At 42.9% G+C, this 12,431-nt stretch overlaps 2 protein-coding genes across 3 annotated transcripts in view; one reads left to right on the top strand and one right to left on the bottom strand.

The window, feature by feature from the left end:
• The window catches only part of LOC105911428 (diacylglycerol kinase theta), a 29,092-nt gene extending 25,175 nt beyond the window's left edge, over positions 1–3,917 (top strand). For both annotated transcript variants that reach the window (XM_031587124.2, XM_031587125.2), the window contains exons 21-23: positions 19–130; positions 411–563; positions 861–3,917. In XM_031587124.2, the coding sequence (XP_031442984.1) occupies positions 19–130; positions 411–563; positions 861–965 (370 nt within the window). In that variant the 3' untranslated portion in view covers positions 966–3,917. The remainder of the gene's footprint in view (positions 1–18; positions 131–410; positions 564–860) is intronic.
• Positions 3,781–10,723, bottom strand: LOC105911417 (metal cation symporter ZIP8-like). Its single transcript, XM_012840218.3, has 8 exons — positions 10,155–10,723; positions 9,573–9,744; positions 8,623–8,792; positions 8,378–8,500; positions 8,103–8,258; positions 6,707–6,914; positions 5,914–6,098; positions 3,781–4,492 (listed from the first exon to the last, which is right to left on the bottom strand). The coding sequence occupies exons 1-8, from the start codon at positions 10,380–10,382 to the stop codon at positions 4,343–4,345; spliced, it is 1,392 nt and encodes a 463-aa protein (XP_012695672.1). The 5' UTR covers positions 10,383–10,723; the 3' UTR covers positions 3,781–4,342.
• Positions 10,724–12,431: the final 1,708 nt, after the last annotated feature.

The raw sequence follows: 12,431 nt of genomic DNA, 5'->3' as shown, positions 1-12,431 counted from the left end.
GTGTGTGTGTGTCCTCAGCTGGGGTTCGGGAGCAGACCTGTGGGGCTCAGACAGTGACTCTCGCTACGGGAAGCCCCGCATAGACGACAACATGCTGGAGGTGGTGGGAGTCACCGGGGTGGTGCACATGGTGAGTGTGCTTAAGCCTCTTCTCTCTCTCTCTCTCTCTCTCTCCCTCTCTCTCTCATCCTCCCACACATTTCAGCTGACAGACCTGCAGTCTAACCATACAACAGGTAGCCCCCCTGACCACTGGATTCATGAGTAATCCTCTTAATGAGGGGAGAGTGTAATTACAGGAGGACCAGGGACGGTGTGATTTTTTTTTAACGATAAGCCTAGAAATGTATTGCTTTTATTGAGGTGTGTGTGTGTGTGTGTGTGTGTGTGTGTGTGTGTGTGTGTTTCAGGGTCAGGTACAGGGAGGACTCCGTTCAGGGATTCGGATCGCTCAGGGCACCTACATTCGCATCACTGTGACCAAGCCCATCCCAGTGCAGGTGGATGGAGAGCCGTGGATCCAGTCTCCAGGACAAATCATCATTTCGGCTGCCGGGCCTAAGGTCAGGCCAGCTACATGCTCAATGCATTCTCTTTTCTCTCTCTCTCTCTCTCTCTCTCTCTCTCTCTCTCTCTCTTTTCTCTCTCGCTCTCTCTGTACATTCTTTCTATGTTTCTCTCTCCCTATCTGTGTCCTTTTCCTAGTGGTACCTTTCCCTTTATTTCCCTCTTATTCAATCCTATACTTTGACCGCTATCTCTTCTCTTTCTCATTGTCTTGACATACACTTAGCCGGCATGACTAGAGAGCTGCTGTTTAGACTGCTGAGTGTCCTAAATTACAACCCCCCCCCCCCCAGGTGCGAATGCTGAGGAAGTGCAAAAGCAAGCAGAAAAAGCAGCCATCTGGCGCCCAGAAGGAGGGTCGATCCGAGAGCCCTGCACCCGGTGAAGGGGCCCACTGATACCCCCACCACTACACGCCCACCAAACTCACTCCGCTAATTAGTGTTGCAAGGACACCCAGTTCATCAGCACCCACAGGCAGAGAGGTTCATGGAGGGGTTCAATACCGCCCATCCAGAGCTCGCCATAGCAACGAGAAGGACCCAGTACCCACAGACCAAGGAAAGAGACCTAAGTGTCCCATACAACTGATCCTGTGGTGGTGTTAAGTGGTGTGTGTGTGTGTGTGTGTGTGTGTTTGTTTTCATGTTGTAGCCTGTGCAAAAGTGCCACTTCATGCCATATGGGTGTTTTCGTTTTTGTGTCGTTATGTTTCGTCTGTGAATTTCCCTCAAGTTCACACACAGTCGGTCGTCGTGTCCAAGTCGTGCTTGTTGAAATGAACGAGCTTCAGAAGCTTTGTGATTTTCTGAAATGTATTTAAAGCAGAATAGCACTGCAACCCAGTTTATTCCAAGTGGCCGTTATTCTAAAACCCTTTAAATTAATTTAATTTAATTTAATTAAGTTTTAATCGATGAAGTTGTGTCAAAAAGCTGTTTTGTCATCTTAATGCCCGTACTTATAATGGTAGTCTCAGATGCAGACATTTTTAAGCCTGTCTTATCTCTTTATCACTAGAGGAAGCCACTTCAGGAAGCTACCTCTTTAATACACCCTGGGGTGATGCGTTGGCACCCTCTTGATGCTCCGCAGTGCTTTCTATCGATCAGATTCCTCACACACAAACAAACGGCAAACTTTGAGTTGCTTACCCTTTCAAGACTTAGAATAATGACTTTCTTTCACAACTTTAAACCCGTGTTCGTGATGAAGCGACACACCGTGTAAATACCACTTACCGCACACCTCCCCTGCTGACGATGTGTTTTTCGAAAACCACACGTCATCGCCCCAATCCAGTGTATCTCCTGTGGCGTGTCTTCTTTAATTGGTGTTTTAGATGTCTTATGGCCCTGCAGCTGCTGTAATTATCGTTGTCATGTGGCTTCGCTGGGCGTAAGATTGCATAGAGCCCGCTCTCCTCCCTGTCGACTCGCAGCTGCAGCGTAACCTTAAGGAGTTCCCCAAACACTCCAGATCACAGTTTTCCCCCCGCCGATATAGAACTAGCACTAAAGGATCATCGACATTCCAGCCTGTAGAAGCCAGACCAGTGTTCCATGCAAAAATACTGTTACATGCGTGTATGTTTGCCTGTACGTGATATGTTTGTTGTTGCTGTTTTGCCGTTGGAACTAGCCATTCCAACAGTCTTTGGTCAGCCACAGCCGAGCAGCTTCGACCACGGCAGGTGTTTTATGAGACTATGCCGTCAGAGCGATGATCACACATTGCGAGTTGTGTCAGCGCTCAACTTAATGCACATGAAGAACAAACAGCCAATGAGGCGTCACATAGCAGTTGGAGTCACATTAGCGAGTGGTGTGATAGTTTGCGTAAAGTTGCATAGTAACTTTGTGCAGAATAGCACATTAGAGTATATATATGTGTGTCTGTTGTGTGTGTGTATATATACATGCCATGTATATACATGTTTCTTAATGTACAGTACTGAGTAATCCAGGGCTTTCTAGTGCATTATTAATAGGCTGTTCTGATGTATTATTGTAGTAAGTACCATAGCTGTACTCTAATCCATTTCTCACTTGACTGAAATTAGTCTCCATGGGGATGTTGCATCGGCTGACAGAAAAGCCGAGGTTCCCCGTAAATGGACAGAACTTGCTCAGTCATCTACCTCCCAAAAGCAGGCGTCCCCCTTCACTCCAATCCCACAGTATAGAGCTATTTTTTAAAATGCAATGGCGTATGTTATGTAACGTGTGAATGGCTGCATGGGAACGCTGTGTGAAGGATTGCATATTACTCACTGAGAGATGAGGGCCTCAGTCACATGAGGCTGAATTAAGTTTTTACCTGAAGTTGCACAAAGGTGCACTGACTGAACTTTCACACAGACATGATGCCACCACACACACACACACACACACACACACATCCCAGTCCATCCCCATGCAACAGGGGCATCGCCTGTACGTGAACATTTGCCACCTCAACGTTGTGCCAGCTTTGGGCCTCTTTCTCCCAGTCAGCTTTTTTTTGCAGTAGTGAGTGAAACGGTTGGTTTACAGTGGGCTACCCTTTAGGTAATCTCATCCAAAGCACCATATTGTTTTTGTGGTAAACTTTGCTGACATGGGTGCTGTTGTGTGGAGCCCCACCCCACCGCCCCCATCCACTTTGAAATACTGTACGTTGTGCCTGTTGCTGTGTTAAGACTCCATATTGGATTTAAAGCCGTGACGTAGCGCCCTGTCACCACTCCACCTTCTAGCTCTGAAATCCACATAGTGCCTCATTGAAGTGCTTATAGAACCCCCAGTGGTGTAGACACGTGCTTAAGAAAAACATGATCATTGGTAAACCTGTGTTCTGCCAGTGCAGTGTATATCTTCATCCAGAACTGTGGCGTTCTAGGTCTTATAGAACTAATGTGCCTGATTTTATTTCAGTAGGGTGGGTTTTTTTTTTTTTTTTTTTGTCACTGAAAGTTTCTTCTGACACAATATGTAGGTTAAATGGCCAAACCATCATATGTAAAGAAATATATAGATGTATATTTTTTAAAGAGGAAAAAAGTTGTTTTAAATTTTAACTGTAAAGAATATTGCACTGATTGTAATGTTTCACAGATGCTAAGTGTACAGTATTGTGTCAATGAATGTTGAAAAAAATTAAATGTCTACTTACATCTACATGTGACTTACAGGTCTAACAAATATATGTTGTCAAAAAGTGGAAAATTCAAAATTGGGTTTTAAAATACGTACTGATTGACTTTTTATTGGTAATGTTTTATGACTGGACTGGATCAAATGCAAAATAAGCAATATAAAGTTGTTTATTTGTGAGTTCAACAATGGTATGTCATTAAATATGATAAACTATAATGAAGGGGCATCTGAATTCAATAATGTTACATTGTCTTGTCTAAGTGCAAACATAGAAAAATGACATAAAAAATTATGAATATGGCTAAACTTTAATATGGCTATAAAGCTATAAATACATATTCTAACCATATGATCTAATACAAATAATTAAAATATCTAAATATACATTATATATATATTAAAAAGCAAAGCAGTATTGATTCTTGTGTTAATTCATTAACTGCTACCTTCTAAATTAATATTTGCACAAACTACCAAATAAGTGGCAATTGAAAAGAAATTAAAGTGCAGTTGTATGTAATCGGTTAATCAAAGAGTGTGAACCCCGTCAGAAATGTACATTAACTGGGCCCTCGAGTGTGGCAACCCAGACTTGAACCCAGCAGGCAAACTGGTAGCCTTCTGGGAAATCCCATAGGTCAGCCCAAGTTTATGTCTCCCGCAAACATTGTTATGAGCAGGATGATGGCGAAGCCGCTGAGTATTCCTGCGTTCTGGATCAGAAAGATAATCACCTCGGACTTGGTGGATCTCTCGGACATGGCCTCGATGCTGTTCATCTCAGGAAACTGCACAGTCAAGAACATAATGGTGTCTCATTAGAAGTCCGAGCAGCTCAGAAGAGAGCTGGTGGATGAGGCGACTTTTGAGTCGGCCCAGCATTTTACCACCCGGCACAGTTGAAGGTCATTTAACCCAATTACACTTTATCATCAAAAAAAAGCACCCTTAAGTTTTATCTTATCCACCACACTTGTTTGGCAGTGTCAGGAAAGGAAGTAATAAAGAAATAGGAGAGTAAAACATCTGCACATTTTGCAAATCACTGCCGTCTACGTAATCATTGATAGAGCAATCTATGATACACGTTGGGAACAAGCCAGACCGTTGAATGCTCGCTGACCGCTGTAGAACGTATACCATAAAATGTTTTTTTTTTTTTTTTTTACCACAGGCATTACAATTACAGACTTGTGTTCTTGCGTGGTGGTTAGAGAAGATAGCATAGCACTCCCTCGGCCGCACAGATCATGAATACCCTGCTTCCCTTCGGCCTCAAACATTTAAATGAACAAAAAGTCCACTTGTCCCTTGTCGCTGCTTAGCCTACATTTCTGGAATCCAAACCTCCATAAAACATGTTCTTGGGGTATTTAAACTGAAAATGATTCTCATTAGTTTCTGGTGGTCCTATAATTGTCTTTTCTTTAACTACCTCTTGTCCGAAATAGTCTAAACTGCTATGTTTTACTCCTTTTGAGGATTTTAAACGTTCCATGCAACCGCAGAAAGCTGATATATGCCTATAGTGTATAGATTAATGACGTTTATGTAAAGTCGTGCAGATTTTTTTTTTTAAAATGCTTTCTTTGTTTTTGTTTTGTTGTGTATGTCCCTGTGGGCTTCTGAACTGTTTTGGTCTGAGAGACAGAGCAACAAATCAAACAGACCTGTCATCATACATATTCACAAACCAGATGAGCTTCAGTGCCTGCCTTTGAGTTGCACACATTTCAAGTTATGTGCTGTTAGCACTTCCTGAGGAGTAGCGCTGCCGGTCATCATGTCATCTGGTGTCTGAGCTCCTAGCCATGGTGTTACCTTACAAGCCTTGCCAATCATAGACATACAGTATATACATACTATATTATGTACATTATGTATATATGTCTATGTTGTCAATATCCTCAACACATGTAGCAACACAATATTTCCACTCAAGGCATCTACACATCCTCCTCACTATTTCCTCTAGAGGTTTATGGTGCTAGCATATGCGAAGATGACTCTGAGGGCAAAACTGACAGTGACGAGGCCCATGTCGTACGACAGGCCTGCTAGTCTGGGAAAGATTCCGTCATATACCACGTCTGTTTGAAGTGTCAACTTGAGTGCTAACCCACCCTCCCAGCGAACGTCCTCAACTTTAACAACTTTAACAGTGCACGTTCAGAACTCTATTCTGATAGACATTCTGATAGCTCCTTACCATGTCTGCCAGTGCAATGTAAAGGAACATGCCCCCGGCAATGGCGAAGATAACATTCGGGGCAAATTGGCTGCCGATTAGGATGCCGATTACCAGGCCTACGTAGCAGGCCATGGCAGACAGTAAGTTGAAGAAGATGGCTTGTGGGATGCTCATGCCCGAGTTCAGCAGGATCACAAAGTCACCTGTAGGGGGAGACAAGGGAGTGGTTCTGAATCTATTCTCACAGTGTTGTGAGAGTATCTTACAGGCTGTAACATACAGTATTCTGTCTGTAGCAAGCACAAGCCGTTGGGGTACATGTTTTTAATTGTAGGCCACAATGGCTTCAAAATCATCCAATTTCTCAATCATTTGCTCTGTTCTTAAACTCCATGAAAATAAGGATTGTTAACAAATTACACATCTTGTGTGTGTGTGTGTGTGTGTGTGTGTGTGGTGCGTGCGTGCGTGTGTTTGTGTGTGTGCGACTGTGTGACTGTGCAGTGTGTGCGCATGCGTAGGTACATGTGAGTGGGCGTGTAGGTGGAAGCACAGTGGAGTCAAACAGAAACTTATACTATTCTCACTTGCACTGCGGCTCAATCTTCCCCTTTAATCTCTCATCTCATAATGTAATGGCGTCTTCCCCCTTACCACTGATGTTAATCAACACCACTGTCATCTCCTTGTGTGTGTGTGTTTCTTGTGTGTGTGTGTGTGTGTGTGTGTGTGTGTGTTTGTGTGTGTGTGTGTGTGTGTGTGTGTGTGTGTGTGTGTGTGTGTGTGTGTGGTGGCATTATTATTTTCTCACCCAGCTCATGGGGGAACTCCTCGCACACGATGGCGATTGAAGTGCTGAACCCCGCAAGCAAAGACACGGTGAAGGACGCCCCGATGGCCAGGCCATCTATGAAGTTGTGCAACCCGTCGCTCAGCGTGATCATCCAGGCCACTGTCTTTATACTGGAGAGATCGGCACCCCGGAGCCAGTGGCATGACCTCCGCGACCCCACCACTGTCTGAGGGGGGGCAGGGGGACAGGGGTGAGGGGACACCCGTGAGACACCCTCTGACCAGTTTCACAAACCATCAAATCACATCCCTTGTGCGATTTTGCTTGTAAAGCTGCCTTGAGACAGTTTAAAATTGTGGAAGGTGTCATGCCGTTACATACAGTTGACCCTAGACACTGCCTATTCCGCTTAACTTTGTGACTCTCACTACATATAGGTAGTATAGACAAGTATGTTGAAAAGGTATATAAACGAATACATGAAATGTGTTGATTTGGGTCAGAGGGATATTCTAGTGGCTTTGTCAGTGAACATGGAGCAAAGCAAACACAGCTGTGTGGCTCTGTACTTAGACCCCATACTGAGAGCAGACACAGAACTAATAGAACAGATAGGCGATCTATGTCCCCTCAGTCAACCAAAGACATTTACCTTCTCATATACATACAGAGAGCAAATATGCTTATGCCTGTTGCTTAGAATATATTCTAATATTCCTCACAACTTTAACTATTATTTATAACATATTTATCAACATATTTATTTGATTCATACTCTGTCATATGGTATTTATGTCTGATTACTCAGATAAACACTTCTCCACCCATTGTTTTTCATGACAACTACAACGTCTTTTACAAGAATTCTATTTGTACTGAGTATTTGAGCTCTTTCAACGCCAGCATGGGACCTCCATGTTGTCCAGTTAACCATTAACATCATTTTCCTAATTGCACGTTTACTGTGGCAGTACTTCGACCTCCTACCGTTTTGTTTAATTTCTGTCCTGACCACTTTTCGAAAGTAACAAGTTTTGGAGACACTTTCCAAATGCCTGGCATGCTTTAAGCCAGTTCAAAGAAAGTTCACAAATCGTGCTGAAGTCACTCAACACACACAATCATTTTCATCAGTGAAAAAAATCTGGTTGTTGGTGCTGGGTGTGTTTTTTTCTGGAGTTAAATGGTATTGTAACATTAACATATATGAAATCATGAAATGCTTTTTATAACAGCTGTCCACTGAGAATATCCGACAGCATACTCCTTGACAAGTGCACACACACAGAAATGCTTCTGTCTCATACCCTAGCACAGCATTGACCATTTAGCCAGCTATTTACACGTGCTTATGCTGCTATCAAACTAGGTGTGTGTGTTTTTTGCATCCAAAATTACTTGGAGGGAGGTTTACCTGGGTGGCATGAGCTTCAGAAGTCATACTGGCTCTGTCACTGCTGTCACGACCGAAGCTGGTCACAGCAATAACCTCCGCCTTCTCCGCCACATTCCCATTCTGGTGAGAGTTGAGTTGGGGAGAGTCTGGAGGGATGAAGTGACTGTGGCCATGCTTAGAAAAACACAGACCAGGGGGAAAAAAGTGGTTACTTTTTACAAAACGTTTACAAAAGCCCTGGCAGTGAAGTCAGTCATCGTGGATGATGTGTTTTTAACGTCATATAAACTCACCCCCCTGTCTGTTTTCAGCGCCATTTTGAGGACTTTCTCCACAAAGAAGAGCAGATAGAATCCACCAAATATCCCGACAGCTTTGCCAGTGTAGTTATCTACCCTGGGGTCAAACCCTAAGGCCTAGAAGATAGAATAAGGTTATAAATACACATTACCACTTGGAAGGCCTTTGGTCAAATGTAATTATATATATAACAACATATAATTATATGAGCAGTAATATTTCCCATCATTCCCCGCACCTCTGGGATGAGCTGTAGGACAGCATTGGAGAAGAGCGTCCCAATGGCCAGGCCGATAAAATATGTGAGTATCTTGGGGAAGTAGGACTTCTTTGTGAAGGGGATGAGGAACAATCCAAGTAGGGAGGCGAGGTTGATGATAGTGATGGACAGAAACCCAAACCCCCACACTGTGGTAGGGATAGCAGTGAAGTAGAGAGCATTAATAGCATGGGCAGAACAAATCACCTCACTGGTGACAGCAATAGAAAGGACACAGTCAAAGTACAAATACACTCCATATGAACATGCAAATGGTTACATTTTAGTTCAAATATTGAGGCATGCTAAAATCCAAAACATAAACCAAGCAATTAAAAGGATTAAGGATTTAAAAAAGGGTGTGCCACATGTTCATTCTTTTTTTTAGCTGGCCTTCTACAAAAACAAAGGGTGACTGGGTACGTACAGTTGGTGGCCTCAATGATGCAACCCTAATCTTATTTACAACAACCTGAACTCATTAGACTGAAATTACCGTGAGCTGTAAAATCAGGAGGTTCCGCTCATTACATCGCTACAAGACAAGTCCCCCACCACACACACACACACACACACAAACTCACTCACCTTCACACACACACACACACACACACACACACACCGCACGCACACAAACACACACTCACTAATCTGAAGCTAACCTGCTGACATAGACAGTTTAATTGATTGGTCATACACAACTTCAGTTCCAACATCCTGTAAGATGTTTAGGCCTGGGTACATTTCAAGTTCAATTGCCTGTCATCTGTCTTGAATTCACTAAAATTGAACATCTACTATTGCAGATTGTGAATGGATGTCCATGGTGACAGTGCATCATTCATTTTCAACATTTGCTCATGAAAATGTGGCGTGAGGATAAGGACTACTGTAAATCGAAACATTTAGGCTCTGCTTCCCACACTCACCACGAGCATCGATGACCACTGCTCTGACCTCGGGCATGAGGGCGTCATCAGGGCATGAGGGCAGCACAGCTTGGTTGAGAAGAGCAGGGCAGATGTCATGCAGGTGAGCTTCACCTAAATGGGTGAGGTTGCTGAGTCCATACTGGGAAAGGACCTCAGCTCCTGACAGACACTGAACATAATTAGAGTTCAATGAGTCTGGTAACGTATTGAAAAGTGTCCTCAAATTACAAATGTATCAGCATAGCATTACTATGCCTGGTCAAACGAAGTCATACGTGATGAACATTGATACAGTAACAGAATGTGCTTAAAGTAATCTTAGAGTTCAGTCTTGAAGTTCATTAGTTTATAATAACTCGAGATTAATCAATCAGATGAATAACAAATAATCCTTAGTAGCCACAACCTACTACTAATACAGACGTGGAGTTTGCAAAGGCTGGATTTGAGAGAACATAAATCAAAGTTCTCTGTTCAAACTGAGTTGTAGCGATAGCTGACTGATAAAACATAGATGTCTTGCTTCTAGGGTTTTCAGACTTGCAAATGACATGGAAGTAGTAGTTAAATACAACAAACCTGAGAGTGCGTGGACACAATTCCTCCTAGATTAGATGGCTTTTTGTTCAGGAGTTCCAGTAAATTATTAATGTCAGCGTGGGTCAGGGAGCCATTTTCACCATAGAACTGCAGTATGTCATTAAAAATGACGGGCGTCTCTCCCGAAACGCTGCAAACAAAAGTAAACAAAACTCCAAAGAAAACTACAGCTTTATTCGCTCTCGGGTGTGAATGACCTTCTCCCATAGTTGTGTGGTCGTCCGTAGCACAAAAAAGGTGCAGGCTGGTTGTGAAGTGACAACTATCAGCACCTGGAGGACCCAAGTACTATTAAAGAACTTGCAGATACGTCGCTATGCCCCAAATGCATTAGTTCAGCGCAATCGACGACATTTATTGCTACGTGTAGCCTAATGTCATGTGTCATCTGCATCTTTTTTTTTTCAAAAAGTGATATCAGCAGTAACTACCTGTACAGTAATAATGGTCTTACAGATAACCGCAAATTACGCTGACCTTAGGAATTGCACCTCCGGTTGTCAGCAACTATCACCCGGGAATCCTATGAAGGCCAACATTTTATCAGTAGGTTACCTGTATTATCAGTGTACGGGGACACACAGTAGGCTATGTCTATTCTTGCCTCGTCAAGCTTTTCTGCACGTAGCCTATAGGTTCTTATGAACATGGTAGGTTTAGATAGATAGATGGATGGATGGATACTTTTTTAATCCTGAGGGAAATGTAGAAGTTTAGGCATCATAATCATCACTAAAATAATTAATAAGTGAATAAATGGGTGAATCATTGGCTAGTCACTGGCAGAGTTTGTTTTAGGGCACATGTAGTTGAATTTCTGCTCATATTGTGAAGAAAATATTGCAAGCTAGCATAAAGTAAGCGGAAAAGACAAGATAGTAAACCCTATCAGCTGATCATTATCAATTTGCAGACTGTTATCTAGACCAGTCGTTCTCAAAGTGTGGTCCGCGGTCCGCCAGTGCCCCGTAATGGTCCGCGACGGCAAAAAGTAAATGATTGCGACATTTCTAACATACAACTCAGAACGAAGAGAACACAGTCAGTAGTAGCCTAATCTATTAAAGAGTTGCCTAACCTATTAACAAGGGCATGGATTGGTGGTTTAAGAGAAAATTAAATGAGAAAGCCTCTGACAGACAAGGAGACGGTGCAACGGCGAGATGGTTCAGAGCTGCATTCAAACAGCGTTTTTTTCCCCCACTGCGGAGACAGCAAGATGATAACTATATTATGTGTTGTGTGACGTTGGAAAATGACAACTCTTAATTATGAAAAGTTGACTACTAGGATGTCTTTATTAATGCCTGTCGGCTAGCCTACTGTTGGTAGGGAATTACTGCATTCGCGTGGTCGGTAAGCGCATTGGTTGTGTTGTGTGATACATTGGCGTGTCTGAGTGTGTGATGGGAGTATGAGGCTGTGAGCGAACTATAACCAAGTCACGCATGGAGCAGGGTTCCAGATGCTTTGCCTAGCGCATCATCTATAACTAGCCTACCGGTACGTAAAAACAGAGTGCCCACCCTCGAAAAGCATGTGCCGCTAACAATTGTCTGGTGCCAGGTCTGGGTAGGAGGCCTGTTGTTCCGGGGATATACTATTCAGTTAGATGGTCCGCGAGTTTTTTTTTATTGGCTAAGTGGTCCTTGGTCTGAAAAAGTTTGAGAAACACTGATCTAGACTATCAAAAGGCTACGTAGGCTGAGAAATTGTTAGCCTACTTTCCAAAACATTATGCAAAACATAAGGGTATGATAAACAAGCGTGACTAATTATTTATAAAGAGCCTAGCCGAAAGATAGAAGGAACAGTACAGTTGCCTCTAAGCAATATGAATGGTAGTAGGCTCTACTATCCAACAACTAGTTTGATCTAAAGTAGACTTAAGCACATTTGCAATTCACCATTCCATTAAAAGCCAGGCAATATTGCAATTTATCAGTTTTCAGTTCAGGTCCAACAATCCTCCTGATGTCATTGAATTTAGGCGAGAAAAGAACAATCCTGCCCTCTGCTGGTGAAATCGAACGACACAGGACTTGGTTAAGAAATAGCCTACGTTAGAAAATACTTGAGGCTTGGTAAATAGTCTCCACGACCAGTTTATTAACATCTCGTTTTAAGGCCAAGTCAACTAAACCACTTTAGGTGTATTAGTACTGCTAATATGGTTAGAAAGTGGAACAAAACGACTTTTATGTTGAAAAGAAAATATTCCTTGTCTAATACCGGAAGCTGGTGTACCCAGCAGCA

The sequence above is a fragment of the Clupea harengus genome, chromosome 20 (genome assembly GCF_900700415.2).
Source record: "Clupea harengus chromosome 20, Ch_v2.0.2, whole genome shotgun sequence".
Taxonomy (NCBI): Eukaryota; Metazoa; Chordata; class Actinopteri; order Clupeiformes; family Clupeidae; genus Clupea; species Clupea harengus.
The sequence above is the reverse complement of the archived record's forward strand: the minus strand, read 5'-3'. Positions and strand labels throughout refer to the sequence as shown.

Coding starts and splice junctions, on each gene's coding strand:
- LOC105911417 (XM_012840218.3), bottom strand. CDS start 10,382: ATGGGAGAAGGTCATTCACACCCGAGAGCGAATAAAGCTGTAGTTTTC. Junction 8,259..8,377: donor CGCTGAAAACAGACAGGGGG/GTGAGTTTATAT, acceptor TGTTTTTCTAAG/CATGGCCACAGTCACTTCAT. Junction 6,099..6,706: donor GGAGTTCCCCCATGAGCTGG/GTGAGAAAATAA, acceptor CTCCCCCTACAG/GTGACTTTGTGATCCTGCTG.